Source organism: Rattus norvegicus, chromosome 15, assembly GCF_021556685.1.
Source record: "Rattus norvegicus strain SHRSP/BbbUtx chromosome 15, alternate assembly SHRSP_T2T, whole genome shotgun sequence".
Classification (NCBI taxonomy): Eukaryota; Metazoa; Chordata; class Mammalia; order Rodentia; family Muridae; genus Rattus; species Rattus norvegicus.
This window is the reverse complement of record NC_141548.1, coordinates 14688987-14708984: the sequence shown is the minus strand read 5'-3', so window position 1 is coordinate 14708984 and position 19998 is coordinate 14688987. Positions and strand designations below refer to the sequence as shown.

Below are 19998 nucleotides of genomic sequence, written 5' to 3'. Positions count from 1 at the left end.
ACATGATCTCACAGCAAACAAACCGTCTTTCATCCTGGTCACCCAGCTCACACCCAAAGGTAGAGCTGTGTCAGTGTAACGTAGAAAAGGCAAACTGAAATAAAATATGAACTCAAAATAAAAACAGAAGCTGTACCCAGAACAGTGGCAGGTACATGTGCAGCAGAAGGAAACTTGACAGATACATAAAGGAAAGACTGTGGAACTGGCAGGCTTTAGAGAGATACCTAAAGTCCAGGGAACAGTCATCAGGAATGGCAGACGCAGGAGCAATTTTCCCCAGAAACTCCAATAGACATCTGCCCTGTTAGCAACCACACAGCGTCTTAGCTTCCAGAACAGTGCAGGGATACAGACATTTTTGTTATTTTAAGTTGCTCGGTTTGCAAGAGCATCAATGGCACCTCAAGAAACTGATAAAATCATATTATTAAACTGGACATAAAAAGACATCCCCAATGAGTGTAGTTTGGAGGCAAGTTGACAGAGACGCAGAGATTCTGCCACAAGGCCTGACCCTGAGGGCAGCTATACCTCTTCTGTCTCAAACAACTCTTCAGAGGGTTTCTATTCCAGGTCTTTCCTGCTGACGAGTCTGCAAGTGGATCCCCAACTACCAAACAAGCTGAGACAAGCCTGTTTGTGTGGAAAGCAAACACCAACTTAACAGTTTGGTTTGTTTTGGCCCAGGCACATCCAATACAAATTGATCCAAACTAGACTTTGAAAAGAAAGTTTAGAAGTGTTTGTATTTTTTTTCCCCTCAAAGCCCAGGTGACAGCAGATGGAGACTCTATTCATCAAATCCTAATTGATCCTAAGAGAGGCTAGCTGCAGAGTGAAGAGCACTTTCCCAGACATTCTTTGGTCTCTTCCCTGAAGGAGAATTACACTGCCATCTGGAAAAAGCTGCTGCTCCTTTCACAGACATTGTTAAGCTAATTACCAACTGGTTCCAACCTATAAAGCCCAGAACCGTGTACTGAACCCCCCACACTCCAACCCCCACATTATTCCTGTGTCTCTGGTTTACAGGTTAAAAAGTGCTGCCACCTGAAGGCTTCGAGCTGTGTACTGTTTCTTCTCACAACTCAGTATGAGGCAATGAGAAGCAGTGAGGGGTCATGCGAATATGAAAATCTCCAGCAGCAAACACCAAGCACAGCGGCACATGCCTGGGATCCCAGTGCCTAAGAGATGGAGACAGGAGGGAGATGGAGACAGGAGGATCCGAGGGATTGCAGTAACTGTGGTTCAGTTAGAGACCCTGGCTCAAAAATAAGGTGGGAAACCATATATGGTTATATTTGCCTTTAGTCTCCACACTCAGGAGGCAGAAGTTGGCTGATTTCTGTGATATGTGAAATTCACATAGTGAATTTTAGGTCAGCTATGAATAAATAATGGTCTCAAAACTCTTTAAAGTGAGAAATATTGGAGAAGACGCCTGACATTGACTTCTGGCCTCCACACATTTGCACACATACATGATGTGCATCTATACCTACATAATGCATGTGAGCACACACAGAGATAGATAGATACATAGATATATAGATGATAGATAGATAGATAGATAGATAGATAGATAGATAGATAGATAAGAAGGAAGATAGATAGATAGATAGATAGATAGATAGATAGATAGATAGGAAGGAAGATAGATAGATAGGAAGGAAGATAGATAAATAGATAGATGATAGATAGATAAGAAGGAAGATAGATAGATAGATAGATAGATAGATAGATAGATAGATAGGAAGGAAGGAAGATAGATATAGATAGATAGATAGATAGATAGATAGATAGATAGATGATAGATAGATAGATAGATAGATGATAGATAGATAGATAGACAGATAGATAAGAAGATAGATAGATAGATGATAGATAGATAGATAGATGATAGATAGATAGATAGATAGATAGGAAGATAGATAGATATATAGATAGATAGATAGATAGATAGATAGAGAGATAGATAGATAGATGATAGATAGATAGATAGATAGATAGATAGAGAGATGATAGATAGATAGATAGATAGATAAGAAAATAGATAGATAGATAGATAGATAGATAGATAGATAGATGATAGATAGATAGATAGATAGATAGATAGATAGACAGACAGATAGATAAGAAGGAAGATAGATAGAGAGATAGATAGATAGATAGATAGATAGATAGATAGATAGATGATAGATAGATAGATAGACAGATAAGAAGATAGATAGATAGATGATAGATAGATAGATAGATGATAGATAGATAGATAGATAGATAGATGATAGATAGATAGACAGACAGATAGATAAGAAGATAGATAGATAGATAGATAGATAGATAGATAGACAGACAGATAAGAAGGAAGATAGATAGAGAGATAGATAGATAGATAGATAGATAGATAGATAGATAGATTGATAGATGATAGATAGATAGATGATAGATAGATAGATAGAGAGATAGATAGATAGATAGATAGATGATAGATAGATAGATAGATAGATGATAGATAGATAGATAGACAGATAAGAAGATAGATAGATAGATGATAGATAGATAGATAGATAGATGATAGATAGATAGATAGATGATAGATAGATAGACAGACAGATAGATAAGAAGATAGATAGATAGATAGATAGATAGATAGATAGATAGACAGACAGATAAGAAGGAAGATAGATAGATAGATAGATAGATAGATAGATAGATAGATAGATAGATAGATGATAGATGATAGATAGATAGATAGATAGATAGATAGATAGATAGATAGATAGATAGAGCTGTGATTTAAAGTGTACATCTTCTAAAAGAAAAATTGAACTTCAGAGAAGCAAAAGGACTTGTCATACTATAACCATAGCCTCTGTGTTATAATGCCTCTTGAGGATCAATCCCTCAAGCAGACCGAATAAAAATTAACCCTGCTTTATTTCAGGTATTTGCTGTTGGGAGATCAGGTCTCCCAAATCTTGAACTTGAGGAAACAGAGATGAATACTCAGGCATTTGAGGTCATTCAAGTCCATGATGTCTTCAGGTTCAAATATCACTTTACTATTGCTCATGGTATATCTTACTCTGATTGTTATTAATTAACAGTACACATATCCCAAGCCCATTTCAGTGTGGAACGAGTGCTGGTACAGCTTCTCAGCAGTGCTTATGGCCTCCTGCCCTCGTGTCTCCTGGCTCCCAGATCAGATCATGAAAAAGCCCAAATGAATCTTAGACACTGTCTATGTGCACAGCCTTCGAAAAGCTTGACCCTGACATCTCCTTATCCAGTCATTAATAACTAAAGTCTTCAGGTGGCCATCCTCCAGAGACCTATAAAAGGAAAATTAAAAGCAAGATCAATTGTACTTCTGTAAGATCCTACATTTTTTATGACTACAAGAAATGAAATAAAACAAAACAAATTACCTTTCCTGAAGATGATTCCCATTTCTGTTCTGTGTCACAGTGGAAAACGTGACCTGAATCAGAGGCAAGGGACCCATTCATATACTCAAATGCTTTTATTTACCGAGCAGGTGGGTACGCTGTGCCAAGCATGAGCTGGACTACATCAGTGAGGAAAACAGTGATGCTCTAAAGGAGCTATACCCTGCTGAGCCAAGGAGGACACAGGATGTACAGACTTAGTTTCTAGTGTTCAGCAAAACATAGCCAAAGCCTTAAAGGTGACATCTCTTGCTGCCCTCTACCAGAACTAGCTGATTCTAGAAAGCTATAAACATCCACACAGCAGCTGAGCTCATGTCTACAGCTTAAATTTAGGTAGCTATGCCAGTAACACCTACAAAAATGCTATCACTCAGAGAAATTGCGGGGAATTTTCAAGGATATTGACTCCTCTGAGGGACTGGCTTCTGAGAGGAAGTTTATGCTCCCAAAGGACGCTTCCTGGTGCTCCAGTGTCTTCCACTTTCTTGCACCTGTTCGACTGTTGTACACATACACATTCCCAGAGACTGTGGAAACGGAAACCATAGAGAAAGGGAATTATGAGAAACTTGCGCTAAGTGAACATTTGCTGTGTAGTTCAGAGAGTGTCTGGATTGGCTTTTCAAGTCTTGCTTTTTTACTAAGAGAAAAAGAAACAGAGGCCGCTAGTGATTTTCACATGCATTTAAAAACATGGGCCTTTTAGTGACTCCTTTGGCGGAAAGAACAGTACTGTTAATTGACACTTTCAACAGTTACATAAATCTCCCCAGATGATCAATTATCCATAAAGAGATTTATTTTTAGGACATGCAAAAATCGATGGCGTCTGAAGTCTCTGGTCTACTTGGTTGTATTGTTCCTATGTTAGTTTCTTTGTATAATGTATTGTTCTTATAAAAGATAGTCCCTACAGGACAACGGTTCTCAATTTGTGGGCCAGGTCCCCTGTGGGTGTCAAATATCAGATATGCGTGTCATGTATTTATATTATAATTTGTAAAAGTAGAAAATTACAGTTATGAAGTAGCAACAAAATAACTTTGTGGTTGGGGTCACCACAACATGAGGAACTGTATTAAAGGGTCACAGCATTAGGAAGCTTGAGAATCAACTACCTTAGAGAATCTTAGTAACCGATGTGCAGCAATTCTGTACTAGTTTTTGACAATTTTTGTGATCCTATAATTATTTTTTAGAGTTTAAAAAAAATAACTCAAAAGTGTACCGAATCTTCCCCTGCCTCCTACCCTCAAAAGTACCCTCATTGGTCTGAGGATTTACCAGTCAACCTTCCTAGACAATAATGAAATATTGGAGGAAGAACTGGGAATAAGACGTAAAAAGTAGGATATCAAACAAGCTATGGCTGTTTATTATGAGGCTAGATAAAAAGTTAACAACAATAGTAAAAATGATTCCTGTGGTGCTGATCAGTAGTAGATGTATTTAGAGAACTGGGTGCTGTGTCTTCATGCCAAAAACATCCACTATGCTGGAGAGAGGCTTACATATTAGAAAGAGGAAACTGAGGCACAGAGATGTTAACCTACTTGTACCACCTGTGAGTGAGTACAGAGCTCTAACACTAACAGCTAAAAGTAGGAATGAGGCTATGTCATCATCTCTTTATTTGAATCCACAAACAAACAGAATTTATGCCTCACATTCTAGGTCCTACCCAACACTTAGTAAATGGCAATAAGAAATAACACATGCAGATTAGTACCAGCATTTTGTAAAGCTGTACTATGTTTTGTCAGTCCTCAAAACCCATTCACTGAAGGATGATTCTTCTTCTAATGTGGATGCTAACACCATTCTTCACTGAAAACCCCTTTCTATACATTTACACACACACACACACACACACACACACACACACACACACACACGCACGCACACAGAGAGAGAGAGAGAGAGAGAGAGAGAGAGAGAGAGAGAGAGATACACAAATCTGTACCACCAAAACAAGCTACACCATTATCCAATCATCCACGCTGGGACTTGAAAATTATAGCTAAGCTGTCTATCTAACAGGTTCAAAACAAGCCAAATTGTTTTGACTGCATGCACAATGCCTGGGCAAGATCAAGCCAGTCAAAACCTCAGTCTATACACGGGAGGACCTTGGATACTAGCATTGGGGCAGTCAGTTTTCTCAGGAAAACTGGCAGGGGAAGATTCGGGACACCTTTGAGTTATTTCTTTCCAAGAAGCTACCCAGGCTCCAGTAGATGTCTTAGACCCACAGAGGCAGCACCAAGTGCATTCAGCAGGTTCGTTTTTTAAGAGCACATAAAGTTGAGAAGAAAACATGTTGGGAGAGGGTAGACGCTGAAGAGAAGAAGGGGGAGGTAAATGAGGTCAAAGTGCATTACATCCGTGAAATGTCTGCACTTTCCTTAATTGAAAGCCATAATAACCTAGACATGGAGGTACATCTTAACTCCAATGCGAAGCGGTGGGGTGGAGAGACAGGGAGTTTCCTGGAGCTCACTGGATCCTATTCTAGGCAAGTCAGTGAGGCTCAGGGTCACTGGGAGACCTTATCTTGAAAGTAAGGTTGAGAACAACTGGGGAAACACATACTGGTTAAAATAGTTTTTGGCAAAAAGCCATAATTTTGTATTGTGTGTATCTAGCATAATAAAAATTAAATCAATGTTTATAAAGTACTTACAAGTCTGGTAATGGTGTTAAAGTGTTGATTAAATACATATATAGTTCAAATTTTAGAGGAAGCCAAGAAATGGCATGAAATAAACTTTAAATACCTCCAATCATAAGGATAATGAGCTGGGGTTATACAGCCCAGTGATGAAGCACTTGCCTAGGGCATGCAAGATGGAGCCCAGGTTCCATCCCAAGCCATGCAAAACAGCCAGGACAAGGGCACCGGAAGAGAAGAGCAGCAGAGGGCCGGGAGTCACTGCTGCTCTTCTGTTCTCTCACCAGGACGTCCGGCAAAATCACTGCCTGCTTATAGGAACGCAGCACTCGTCTGCTGCTACTATACCCAAAGATCTCTCTGCCTCCTCACCTACCTGCACCTCACTACTTAAGACTCAGACTCCGTCCCAAAGAGTCACATCAACTCTTTTCATCTCTGTCTTCAAAAGGAAAAAGAGCCACGTGATTGTGACCCATTCTGAAAGCCTCTGACTCAAAACTGATTAAACAGAAAGGATAACAGCGTTTCAATCCCAAGAACCTGGAAAGAAAATGCAACATCACTGCTGTGAAGAATGAGAACGGCAAGCGACCTTTGGCATCTGTGAGCATTCTGTAGTTTTCCTCATACACTTTTAATGAATTAGCGAAACTTGAAGTTCCTGAGAGCCTGCTTAACATACAACAGGTTAGGATGAGTGATAAGTTTTCAGTTTGATAAAATATTTTAAAGTGTGACGTTCTTTAGGGGAAAGCTGGAAGCCAGCAATGAAAAAAAAATCACTAATTTCATGCCAAGGCATCTAGAATTGGCAGGAGCTCAGTTCCAGAGCAATATCACAAGGTTGCGCCGTACCAGTGAGTCTGTTGCAACTAATGCCTCGTGTTGCATAATATTTTGACAAAGTGATTCTCATATTTACTGTAATCATGTTTAAAATGCACAGGTACCTGCACACAGCAGCAAAGCCTGCATCATATCCACTTTTCCGCTGTGGAAAGGGAGACCCTGAAATGCTTGCTAAATGCTGGCTGCAAGATCACATGGAAAGGTGCCAATTACATCAACTTTCAAGCCTCAGCCTTCTAATTGCAGATCTTTGGCTTCTCCTAAATCTCTAGTCATTCCCAAGTGTCCTTTCTTCCCTTAGGAATGGAAAGCATAAAAAGTAAAGCTTGCAGAGTGTTCTATAAAATAAAGGTAAGGTCTTCTTTGCAACGCTAAGATTCATTGACAGATAAATGATACATTAAGAATTGTGAATCTATGAGCCAGCCAGCCCTTTAGAAAGGAAAACTGAAAAAGAGAGCTAGAGTGTGACCCTTAAAGAGGTTTGAAATACAACTTGCTTAGAACCTGGGTAGACACTGGTGACTTAGCCAAAAGTTCAGCAGAAATGATGCCTTGTGATTTCCAAGCCTGGGCCTCAAAGGACTACTTGTTCCCTGAACAAATGCCCAGCTAATCCTGACAGAGAAACTGCATGAAGAAGCCAGAGGACCCAACTACACCCCACCTACAAATGTCTCATGATGTCAAACTGTATGGCCACTTTGGACCCACCACATCAGACAGTTGCCAAAAGAATAGTACTGGCGGGTCTCCACTGGTCCTCATGAAGGTAAAAAATGGCCCAAGCAACAGTTAATCACATTGCTGGCACACTGAAGAATAAGTTATAATAAGATGGTTATTATTCTAAGTTAGTAATCTTTGGGGGCTGTTTGGTACCCAGAAATATATAATGAGAAATAAAATTTTTTTTTCCTTTTCTTTTTTTCGGAGCTGGGGATCGAACCCAGGGCCTTGCGCTTGCTAGGCAAGTGCTCTACCACTGAGCTAAATCCCCAACCCCAATAAAAATGTTTTATTTACCCATAAGTGAAGTTTAATTAAACTCATTATCCATATTTAAAAGATGCATATTTCATCCAGCTATATCACTCCTGGGCATATACCCAAATGATGCTCCAACATATAACAAGGACACATGCTCCACTATGTTCATAGCAGCCTTATTTATAATAGCCACAAGCTTGAAAAAAAACCCAGATGTCCTTCAACAGAGGAATAGATACAGAAAATGTGGTACATCTACACAATTGAGTACTACTCAGCTATTAAAAACAATGATTTCATGAAATTCATAGGCAAATGGATGGAACTAGAAAATATCATCCTAAGTGAGGTAACCCAATCTCACACACACACACACACACACACACACACACACACACACACACACACACACACATGTGCAATCATTGATAAGTGAATATTAGCCCAAAGGGGCTTGGATTACCCAAGATACAATCCACAGACCACCTGAAGTTCAAGAAGAAGGACGACCAAAGTGTGAATGCTTCAGTCCTTCTTAGATGGGAGAACAAAAATATTCACAGGAGGAAATACAGAGACAAAGTATGGAGCACAGACTGAAGGAAAGACCATCCAAAGACTGCCCCACTTGGAGATCCAGATACACCCACCAAACCCAGACAATATTGCTGATGCCAAGAAGTGCATGCTAACAGGAACCCAATATAGCTAGCTGTCTCCTGAGAGGCTCTGCCAGAGCATGACAAATACAGAGGTGAATGTTAGCAGCCAACGATTGAAGTGAGAGTGGGGTCCCCGTTGGAGGAATTAGAGAAAGGATTAAAAGAGATGAAGGAGTTTGCAACCCCAAAAGATCAACAATACCAACCAACCAGAGCTCCCAGGAACTAAACCACCATCCACAGTATATACATTATATACATGGACAGAGCCATGGCTGCATCTGCATATGTAGCAGAGGATGGCCTTGTTGGGCACCAATTGAAGAAGCCCTTGGTCATACCAAGGCTTGATCCCCCAGTGTAGGGGAATGTCAGGGTGGAGAGGCAAGAAGGGGTAGGGGGAGGATTGGTGGGGAACACCTTCATAGAAGAAGGGGGTTGGGGGATGGGATAGGGGGTTTACAGATGGGAAGCTGGGAAATGGAATAACATTTGAAATGTAAATAATTTTTTAAAAATAAAAAAATGCATTTTTCATATATAATAAGGTAGATGTCCAGCTCTTTTTGATTCATGGAATTCTAAATCCTTGGCCTTAACTCTACGTGCCCATAATTTGATGAGACCGAGGAAGAGTAATGTCTCCCAAGCATTAAATGCCACTGAGAATTCAACTGATTCTTCTCATCTGATCCCTTTTAGTAACTCAGGGTGCCTGTTCAGCCCTAAAGTAGCTTTCTCCAGCGTGGTTATTTTTGAAAAGCACAGTGAATAATTAATCCGTTAGTGCTTTTTAGTATCTAAATCCACAAAATGAACATAATTCAAAAGATACGGAAGCGTCATACCTGGATCAATGGCTTCCCCATCGAATACAGTCTCATACACAGTGGTTTCCTTAAGAAGGAAAGAATTACTTTCAAAAAGTAAACAGATTTGTACCTTCTATAACAACCTGGTGGACATCTAGTTGTGACACAGTCGACACATTATTACAAAGAGACAAGCTAATGTAGCACAATGGAGTGAGGTTATAACCTCAGATAGAAGGGTAAAAATGTTCAACTTCTAAAAACACCCACAAACAGTGAAAAGGCAGTCTGGAGTCTGGTAAATCCAATATTTGTTTAAAAAAAAAAACTATGCACAAAACCCATAGTATTTGGGAAAAGAGGAAAGATTTATACCAGGAGCAGTTTTAAAATGTAACTGCCTACTATCAATTACACATTAACAGACACACTAACCAAAAACACACCACAGTCATGTCTATAAAGCATGTTAACCTTTCTACGTAGATTTCCCTTACTCTTAAACTAGGTGGCAGTGCTGTTAATACTGCACATGGAAAACTAGCAATAATTGACTTTTACACAAATGTAAAGGATTTTTCTTTCCCCCAACTATTTAAACATCAAAACCTATGCTTATAAAACTTTAAACCATTCAGTAGCCTAAGCCCCTCACGACAGACTTCTCACCTACTCTTTACGTCTGAAGTCGGCCAGCCTAGTTATCTAGGGTAGACTGTTTCAGAGAAACGTCAGCCTCTCTCTCTTTTCTGGTAGCTTCGTCTTACTGCCTGCCTCATGACTGTCTTTGCTTTCTTGGGTACTATCACCATTGTGTTGTGGATGATTTACTCTTGGGCATCGGATCATCCGATAGGCTCTTTGTACCTGTTTGTTCCTTTTCTAGCTTTTTGTTTGGCCCTCTCTTCCTTGATCTGTGGTTTTGATTTGCTTCCTCATACTGTCTTTGTTCAGCACTTGGGTGATGACCGAATCTCCTTCCCCAACCAAAAACATAGTCTTAAACTTGTTATATAACATCGTAGACTTCTCCGAGATAACTTGACTTTGAACCACCGTATTTTCCTCAGGGTTGCGATCGTCTCTCTGTGTTTCAGAACTTGCTGCATTATTACCTGAAGTGAAGCAAGTCCATGCAGTACCTCAATGCATCTGCTCACATCTAGATTATCAATTTTGAGTGAGTTTTTAATTCAGCATGTATCTTTTGAAGTCTAGAATTCATTGATGTTTCTCGCTTCTCCACTTCCTTAACTTCCGGTTTCTTTCCTCCATCTTTATTTTGCTGCGCAGTTTCCACTTGTCCCTCTTGCTTGCAAGTCTGATCTGCGGCTTCTTTCTCTTCTTGGGGGATGGACAGGGGTGGTTGTTTTGTGTTTTTTGTTTGTTTGTTTGTTTGTTTGTTTGTTTTCTTTTCTTTTTCATTTATTTATTTTTAAACTCCAGATTTTATCCTCCTTCTAGTTCACCCTCTGACTGATCCACATCCCATGCCTCCTCCCCAGATACTCTGTCTCCACTAGGATGTCCCCACTCCACCACCCCTCAGACCTCTAAACTCCCTAGGGTCCTCCAGTCTCTTGAGAGTAAGGTGCATTTTCTCTGGCTGAACCCAGACTGGTAGTCCTCTGCTGTATATGTGTTGGAGGCCTCATCTCAGCTGGTGTATGCTGCCTGGTTGGTGAGCCAGTGTCTGAGAGATCTCAGGGATCCAGCGTAATTGAGACTGCTGGTCTTTCTACAGGATCACCCTCCTCATCAGCTTCCTCCAGCTTTTCCCTACTTCAGTCACAGGGATCAGCAGCTTCCGTTCATTGATTGGGTGCAAATATCTGCATCTGAATCTTTCAGTGGCTTGTTGGGTCTTTTGGAGAGCAGTCATGATAGGTCCCTTTTTGTGAATGCCCCATAGCCTCAGTAATGCTGTCAGGTCTCGGGGCCTCCCCTTGAGCTGGAACCCACTCAGGGCCTGTTGCTGGACCTTCTCCATTTCCATCCCTGCATTTCTTTCAGACAAGAAGAATTATGGGTCAGAGCTTTGGGTGTAGGATAGCAACCCTACCCCTCACTTGATTCCCTGTCTTTCTGCTGGAGGTGGGCTCAACAAATTTCCTCTCCCCACTGTAGGGCATTTCATCTAGACCCCCTGGCCCCTGCCTTTTGAGTCCTGAAAGTCTCTTACCTCCCAGGTTTCTGGTACATTCTGGAAGGTCCTCCCAACCTCCTTCCTCCTGAGGTAGCCTGTTTCTATTCTTTCTGCTGGCCCTCAGGACTTCAGTCCTTTTCCTCCACCCATGTTTCCCTCTCCCCACTCCCTGTCCCCTTTACCTCCCAGGTCTCTCTCTTCCCTCTCCACTAATAGTTACTTTCTTCTCCCTCCCAAGTGAGACTGAGGTGTCCTCACTTGGGCCCTTCAGCTTGTTGACCTTTTTGAGTTCTGTGGACTGTATCTTGGGTATTCTGTACTTGTGTTGTTGTTGTTGTTTCTTGTTTTTTTGGCTAATATTCAGTTATTAGTGAGAACATACCATGCATGTCCTTTTGGGTCTGAGTTACCTCACTGAGGATGATATTTTCTAGTTCCATCCATTTGCCTGCAAAACTCAGAATGCCATTGTTCTTAATAGCTGAGCTGTATTTCATTGTGTAAATGAACCACATTTTCTGTATTCATTTTTCTGTCGAGGGACATCTGGGTTGTTTCAGCTTTTGGCTATCACAAAAAAAGGCCACTATGAACATAGTAAAACACATACCCCTGTGTCATGGTGGGGCATCTTTAGGTATATTCCCAAGAGTGGTATTGCTGAGCCTTTAGGTAGATCTATTACCTCCAAATTGATTTCCAGAGTGGTTGTACCAGTTTTCAATGGAGGAGTGTTCCTCATTCTCCACATCCTCACCACCACTTATTGTCACCTGAAGTTTTGATCCTAGCCATTCTGAGTGCTGCAAGGTGGAATCTCAGAATTGTTTTGATTTGCATTTCCCTGATAACTAAGGACTTTGAACATTTCTTTAGGTGATAAACACAAGGGATAACCAGATGGCGAGAAGCCTTTTTCTCATGTTGGCCTTTTAGCATGTTCCTCCTGTGAGCAGCCTGAAAGTTTCTTCCACCTTTTCTCTTCTTTTCACCTTCTTCATAATCTTTGTCTTCTGAATCAGATGTAACCCCTGGTTTAGCTAAATTTAGTTTTAGGACTGGGATTTTAGAAGTTAAAACTAAAGAGAACAGACAGGTTTTATACACATATAGAAAGTCCATCTTCAATCCTTTATAGGTACTAATCACACAAACCTAAAACCAGTTTGTTTTTAATCTTACACTCATTAAGAACTCGTTAAGGTGTGTGTTTTCTTTTTAATTAGAATCAGTCCATGATGCTTATAAGTGATAAGTAAGGAAACAAACCTAATGAAAACATGGCCATATTGGAATGGGATTTTTAGTTTCTCTATCAAACATATCAGAGGATTACAGAAAAAACAAACATCACTCGCCCAAGGTAGTAACCAGAGAGCCCATACACATAAACAAGAACTATCACTCTGTTCAATTAAAGGATAACATCTCAAAGATGTTCTGAGTAATCAGGCCAGTTGTTTTTTATTAGGTAGAAAAGTTCATCCTTATGCTTTGAAATTCTGTAGGAAAGTGACCTAACACGGGTGTTTGTGTGTGATGTGATTAAATATGTTCTTGATTTCTCAGATAATTATTTTTACCTATGTAAAACTTCTTTAATTACTTCAGTAATTGGACCTTTGCTTTGATATCTCTTACGATTTAAGTAGTGTTTTGAGCAAATGCTGTACACTATATATACACCAGTCTTCTGTTTGTCCTTAGTACATTTTTCACTTGGACAAAAATTATTCTCGTTAAATCATAAATTTAGGGGGCTGGAGAGATGGCTCAGCGGTTAAGAGCACTGACTGCTCTTCCAGAGGCCCTGAGTTCAAATCCCAGCAACCACATGGTGGCTCACAACCATCTGTAATGGAAATCCGATGCCCTCTTCTGGTGTGTCTGAAGACAGCAACAGTATACTTATAAAAAATAATTAATAAATAAATATTTTTTTAAAACATAAATTTAAATTGTTTTATTTAAAAAGTTTTTTCTACCACAAAAAAGAAAGAAAAAGAAAGGAAGAAAGAAAGAAAAGGAAAGAAATAAGGAAGGAAGGAAGTTCACATTAGTAGTAATGCCAACTTGATAAAATTACTTTTGTCATGAATTTAATACTTTAAGCAAATGATTTTGGTGGTTAGTTCTCTTTGTCAACTTGAATTAACCCAGAATCACCCAGAACGATATTCAGCAGGGGGTTATCTAGATCAGGTTGGGCTGTGGGACTTCTGAGAGGGGTGTCTTAATTATGTTCATTGAGTGGGAAGACCCAGCCTGAAAGTGGTTTGGGGCTCAAAACTGTTCAGAGTGGCAAAAACTAGCTTGAATCCTAAGTCCCCCACTCGTTGCAGCTGAACATGGCTCTGATGTGACTAGTTGTGTCAAGCTCCTGCCACAGCAGCAATGGACTACAGCCCCGAGTGTAAGATGATCTCTTTCTCTCATAAGTTGATTTTTGGGTCAGGATATTTTATTTCATCAACAGAAATAAGACTAGAACATGACTACTTGCGAGTAATCTTTCTAATCTGTAGAAGGTTAGCAGCTTAGGGACTAAAACTTCCCATCAGTCTTACCGCCTTTCAACTATATCCACCACAATTTTTCTGCCTGCTGCAACTTCTGTTAACTCAGATTCCTCTCTTAATGGGAATCTTTATGAGAGTCACTGTAGGTCACACTGTATGTGGCTTCCTGACTTTCTAGGATGTCAGAATGCCACTATATTTGGACCAGTATTTTGAGAGCAAATAATGACACAGATAACACTGTCCTGAAGACCAAGCAGCCTCAGCAGAACTATGGGCATCTCCAGGACACTGCCCGGTAGATGTCTACTGTTAGGCCACCCAGTCTGTAGTGTTCTGCTATTGAAACACCAGAACACAACTCAAACAATCAGATGATTGGGCAGCACTGGCCTCCTTGTAGGAGGCCTGGGGGCAGGGGCATTGAGAGGGAGCCAGCCTGTGGAGCAAGGCCATGGGCAGCCAGAACTATGGCAGGAATGTCCAGAGTGCATGGGAAGCAACTGGAGGAAGGTGGAAGATGAAAACTAAACTTGCCCTTTCTCGTTCTATGCTGCATTGTGGATCCAAGACCCAGCCCTCCCTGGTATACTTCTGTGGATTACTCAGTGGTTATGCTTTGGACAGTTTGGATGCTTCTGCTTTCCCTGAAGGAACATTTACCATCTGCTAAAGACACTAAGGTTGAGGAATTTACCCAGGTCTGTTACATGTGTAACGTCCTTTCAAATATAGTCTTAAATTCTCAGTAGTGTAACCTAACGCTAAGGTTATATTTGTCTACTCATTCCTTTTTTTTTCTATATGCACAGATATTTTGGGTAAGTTTTTGACCTCACCAAGTTCCTAAAATTTAATCTGAAATCCCAGCTTTGTAACGCATACTAATTCAGCAGAAAATGGTGAACTGAAATTATTTTATTTCCTTCCTACGATGTTTGAATAGATCTTACCATATGTTTACAAGGGAAAACTCCAATATGCAAGGGGAAAAAAGACAAAAATACACTTACGGTTAACACTTCTAGTTTTTTGTTTCTGGTTTCTGTGATAACATTTTTTTCTTTTTCGCTTCTATTTCCTGTTTAAAAGAATACATTAAATGAGTAAACTAATAAGTAAGTATGCAGTGCCCGACATTTTTAAATGACACAAGGTGGGCTTGCAAGATGACTCAGGGTTGAGGTGTTTGTTGACAAGCATGACAACCTGAGGTTGGTGCCCACATGACCAGAAGGGACAACCTGAGTCCTTCCAGTAGCCTTGTGACCTTCCACAAAAGAAAAATTATAATATAGGTGTGGTCACTTCAGCAATACATACACGGAAACTGAAGAGATTGATCAGCATGACTACCCTGTAAGGATAATATGCAAATTTGTGATATACTTCATATTTTTTAAATAAGACTAAAGATGTTCAAAAAAGGTCTATGAAAACTATTAGGTGAGGTTCATATACATGTGTGTGTATCTATGTGTGTATGTATGTATGAATGTATATATGTATGTTATACATACATATAAAAGAATATTTGTATAAATATATAATATTATATGTACATATTCTAGAGGTCATGGAGGACCTGGGCAAAGCGGTGTCTACTAAACATGACAGGACCATTGTATGAGCTCACGGCAGCTGTGATACCTGCACAAGACCTGTATAAGAACAAACCCCTCAGTATTCGAGCATGGAGGAAGGAAAAGCTCATAGGCCACACCGCTCACTGAAAAGCCACTGACAGTTGATGGCTTCTGGCAAAGGGGTATCAGCTATTTTTTCCTTTTACAAGAGGGTGGTGTCTGGTAGTGCAGCAATTCTCAGAGGACATGAAGTTGTGAAGTAGTGAACAGTTAGGAAGGTGAATTCAGGAAAATTACAAGGTGGAATGGGAGTGGCTGTGGTCAAAATACATTTCGAGAAATTCTCAAAAAAAATCAACAAAATATTTTGTTAAAATAAGTGCATAGAATTTTAAAATATATAATCCAAGCATAATTAGCAAACTATATCTTACCTACAACATATTTCATTCCACTGTATAAAAAGAAAATTTGAGAAAACATCAGTTAAATTATGACAATATATGTTGAAAATAATTTCATCAGTTAACATATGACTGTTATCACATCGTAGTTTTTTTTTCAAGGAGTAATATTGTGATTTTCTTTAGCTGTTTCCATCTGCTTTACTGCATCATTAAAAAGAAGTCTGTATCAGTAATGAAAACACAGATCTAACATTTGTGTTCCCTGCACGCAGTACAGTGCTATGTGATTGTGTCTGTGCGCTCGTGCCTGTGTTATAAAGATTGAATCCACAGCCTGTGCCTGCTTTCTATTCCCTTTCTTTGTTTTACTTTTTATTCTGATAAGTGGTCTAACTCACGCTGGATTTTAATCTGCAATCCTCCTGCGTCAACCTCCCATGGACTTCGGAATTAGAGTCCTTTGCCCCTAGGCCAGGCTCCAAGTCTACTTTTGAAGCTATGGCATTCTGAAGCATTGTATTGACAAATGGTGATAAAGGCAGATGTGCTCTCTGTCTGTTTCTTTAACCTCAATGAACTAAAACAATCAATTGTGTGGAGAGGAACTGTCCTGTATTACCTACCCGTTTCTAAGTTAACTACTACTTATTGTCAAACATCTGTCCATGAACCCACTGAGGCTCAAAATTATATGACATGCTTCTCTGCTCACAGATTTATTTGTTTTAAAGGAATTCTCACAGACAGCACATTCTACTGCCTAGTCATGTAGAGCTGATCTTCAGTTCAAGCAGGGCTTGGTTTGGTTTGGTTTATTTTATTTTGGTTTATTTTAATTTTTGTTGTTCTTTTGTTGTTTGGTAGGTTGGGATTTTTTTTAAGATTTATTTATTATATATAAGCACACTGTGGCTGTCTTCATGCACACGAGAAGAGAGCATCAGATCTTATGACAAATGGTTGTGAGCCACCATGTGGTTTATAGGATTTGAATTCAGGACCGCTGGAAGAGTAGTCAGTGCACTTAACCACTGAACCATCTCTCCAGACTGTGTTGGGCTATATTTTTTTAAGATTTATTATTTTATTTTTATTTTGTGGATAGTTCCTATGGAGCCTACAAGTCAGATCCTTTGGAAGTGGATTTCCAGGGGTTTTCAGCCTCCCAGAGTTGGTCCTAAGAACTAAACTACTAAACTCCAGGCCTCTGCAAGAGCAGTAAGTGCTCCTAACTTCTAAGCCATGTCTATATCTACGTATTTCCTTGTTTAGTATGTGTGCTTGCGTGTGTTTGTGTGTGTGTGTGTGTGTGTGTGTGTGTGTGTGTGTGTGTGTGTGTGTGTGTGTGATGCTAGTCTCATATTTGCTATGTAGTTATTGCCTCTGCCTCCTAAATGCCGTCAAGCTAACCTCTGTTGCTGGTTTTTACATTTTTTTTTTTTTAGAAATTACAATTACATAATTTTTTCTTTTCTTTTCCTCCATCCAAACCCTCCAATATATACCTCCTTGATCTCTTTCAAATTCATACCCTCTTCTTTCATTAATCATGTTACATATATGTGCGTGTGTTCGTGTGTGTTTATATTATATACAACCTGCTCAGTATGTAAAATGATTCTTGTATGTATGCATGTGTTTTCAAGGCTTACCATTTGGTATTAGATAGACAATTGGCATGCTCCTCCAAGAGAAGACTATGTCTCCTGCTCTTGGTGTTCCTGAGTTGTCTATAGTTCTTCACATGGGGCTGAGGCCTCATGAACTCCTGTTCCAGCCCCCATCTAGGCTAGCATGTCCTAGTTCAGCTTATGAACCCGTACTTCACTAAGCCAGCACAATTCCTAACTTGTCCCTACAGATGAGCCTAGTCCTCAGCCCTCGTTCAGGAAACTTATGTTTGCCACAGACAGAGACCATTACAGAACACCACAGCCAATCAAAATGCAGAGTTGTGAACCCCGTTGTCAATGGATACATCCACAATAAAGCTCCTGCATCTAATGCTCAGTGATGATTGTGGAAGAGTGGGTGAAAAGATTGTAAGAACCCAGGGATCAGGGAGTTTGCTGTAAGACTGTCTACCAGGAACATTGGGAGCATTGCTGTTTACTGAAGAAAGCCTCTAGCCTTTCAGGTTACAGTGGGTTTGGGAGCTCTAGTAAAAGAGACCGCTGTGTTTTGTACCCTTAGTATTTTTTTCTCTCTAAAGCATGATTAGGCAGAATCACAGACAGTTAAGATTAGCACGCTTAGATCCATTTTAATTCTTTATTCCAAAAACTTAAAAAGAAAAAGAAAATCCACATACTTGGGTTTTGGCTTGGAGCCTTCCTTGGCCACTCTCTGAGACTTGCTTTTAATGCTTCCATATCTCCAGAGGAGAAAACACATCCAGGAAACCAATCCAACAAAGAAAACAGCCATCAGAGTGAAGACGAAAGGAACATACCAGTCACTGCTTTTGTATGTGTTGATGGCTGTATACACAACGGTCAGGCCTTTTCTTTGCTGGAAAAGTATTTAGGAGCAAAGAGAGCATTAGTCCCTTTTTTCAAAGTACATCTGTTTACACAGTGAAGCATCAGTACAGAGCCACCATCTTGACACAGACAAGGGGATATGAACTCCTACATATGTGTAAGTACCCAGATAACAATGAGAATCATGATGACATAAAAGAGACACCAAATTAAAAATGTGAAGAATAGATTTTCACAGAGTGAACACTGTGCTCCAAAGCAAGTCATGTCTCTCCTTTTCACCTCAGTCCTTTGACCTACAAAATTAAGAGACTGAGTGAGATGATACATGAGGTCTTTTTAGACTTGTGTGTCCCTGTTAACTGCTCCCTTTTGTATAACTTGAGACAAAAGTACATTTTTGAAAATCAAATACTCAAGGAAAAAGACTTTTTAATGCTGTATCCTAAAGGCCACAAAACAATGCAATACACCTTAAAGTCAATCAAATAGGAGCATTCATTCCAGGTGGCTGATAAGCCATTGTGTAATTTAGGAGAGGCTTCCCATATCTGCTTTAGAAATAAGATACTAATTGGTATGCTAAATGTAGAGTTAGACTGAAGATTAGATAAAATGATGAGTATAAGACATGTGGTATGATGCCTGGCATTTCATGGGTCCCCATTGTTATGACAGCAAATCCTTTCAAAGCATCCATTTGCAGAGTTTTTTCATGGCTGTAATCCACTGAATAGTGCTCCCTTGGATTGAGCAAGACCTTCAGACTATTCAGCCAGCCGTTAAGGGGCCCTCTACATATGTGCATATAATTTCCACTATTCCTGTGCACACATTAGCCTTTCTAGGCAAAATCTGACTCTGCAGTAAAATATTTACAACATAGAGACTCTAATCAAATTCTGTAACTCTTTACTTCAGAACTGGTTGGAGAAGGTGGTGTGCTGGTTTTCATCACATAAATATCTATAACAGCAGTTCCTGTCCTGGGCTTGATAGCTTTGCCATATTGCAGGTTGTCATCGATTACGTGTACCACAAGATGATATCGCTGCTGCAGTTCAGCTCCAGAATCAAAGTTGAAAGGATTCTTCACAATTAATTTTGGAGTATTTGACCCTCGAGTTGGGTCTAATTGGAAATGAAGATTTTCATTTCCTTTAAAAGGAATAATGGAAAAGTTACAATTATTTTTAATACATCAAATTGTCTCAAGTTATGTTAAAATGATGTCAAAACCCAGAATGTGTGCATAAATTAAAATTTGTGTTACATTATAAATTTTTATATCTACAAATAGTTTATAATGAAGTTGAAATAAAATAAGCAATACATACAACAGGGAAGGGTTTTTAAGTAGGCATGTAGGATAGAAATGAAATCTCAGCACTTGGGAGGGAGAAGCAAGG

At 39.7% G+C, this 19998-nt stretch overlaps 1 protein-coding gene and 1 pseudogene across 2 annotated transcripts in view; both read right to left on the bottom strand.

The window, feature by feature from the left end:
- Positions 1–3519: 3519 nt before the first annotated feature.
- The window catches only part of Cdhr18 (cadherin related family member 18), a 90451-nt gene continuing 73972 nt past the window's right edge, over positions 3520–19998 (bottom strand). The window contains exons 14-19 of one of the 2 annotated variants that reach the window (XM_087585129.1): positions 19506–19747; positions 18418–18617; positions 16134–16153; positions 15127–15194; positions 9485–9533; positions 3520–3988 (exon numbers count right to left, since the gene is read on the bottom strand). In XM_087585129.1, coding sequence (XP_087441255.1) covers positions 3828–3988; positions 9485–9533; positions 15127–15194; positions 16134–16153; positions 18418–18617; positions 19506–19747 — 740 coding nt within the window. In that variant the 3' untranslated portion in view covers positions 3520–3827. 2 annotated transcript variants of the gene reach the window in all.
- On the bottom strand, positions 10146–12882 carry LOC148000834 (PC4 and SFRS1-interacting protein pseudogene; annotated as a pseudogene).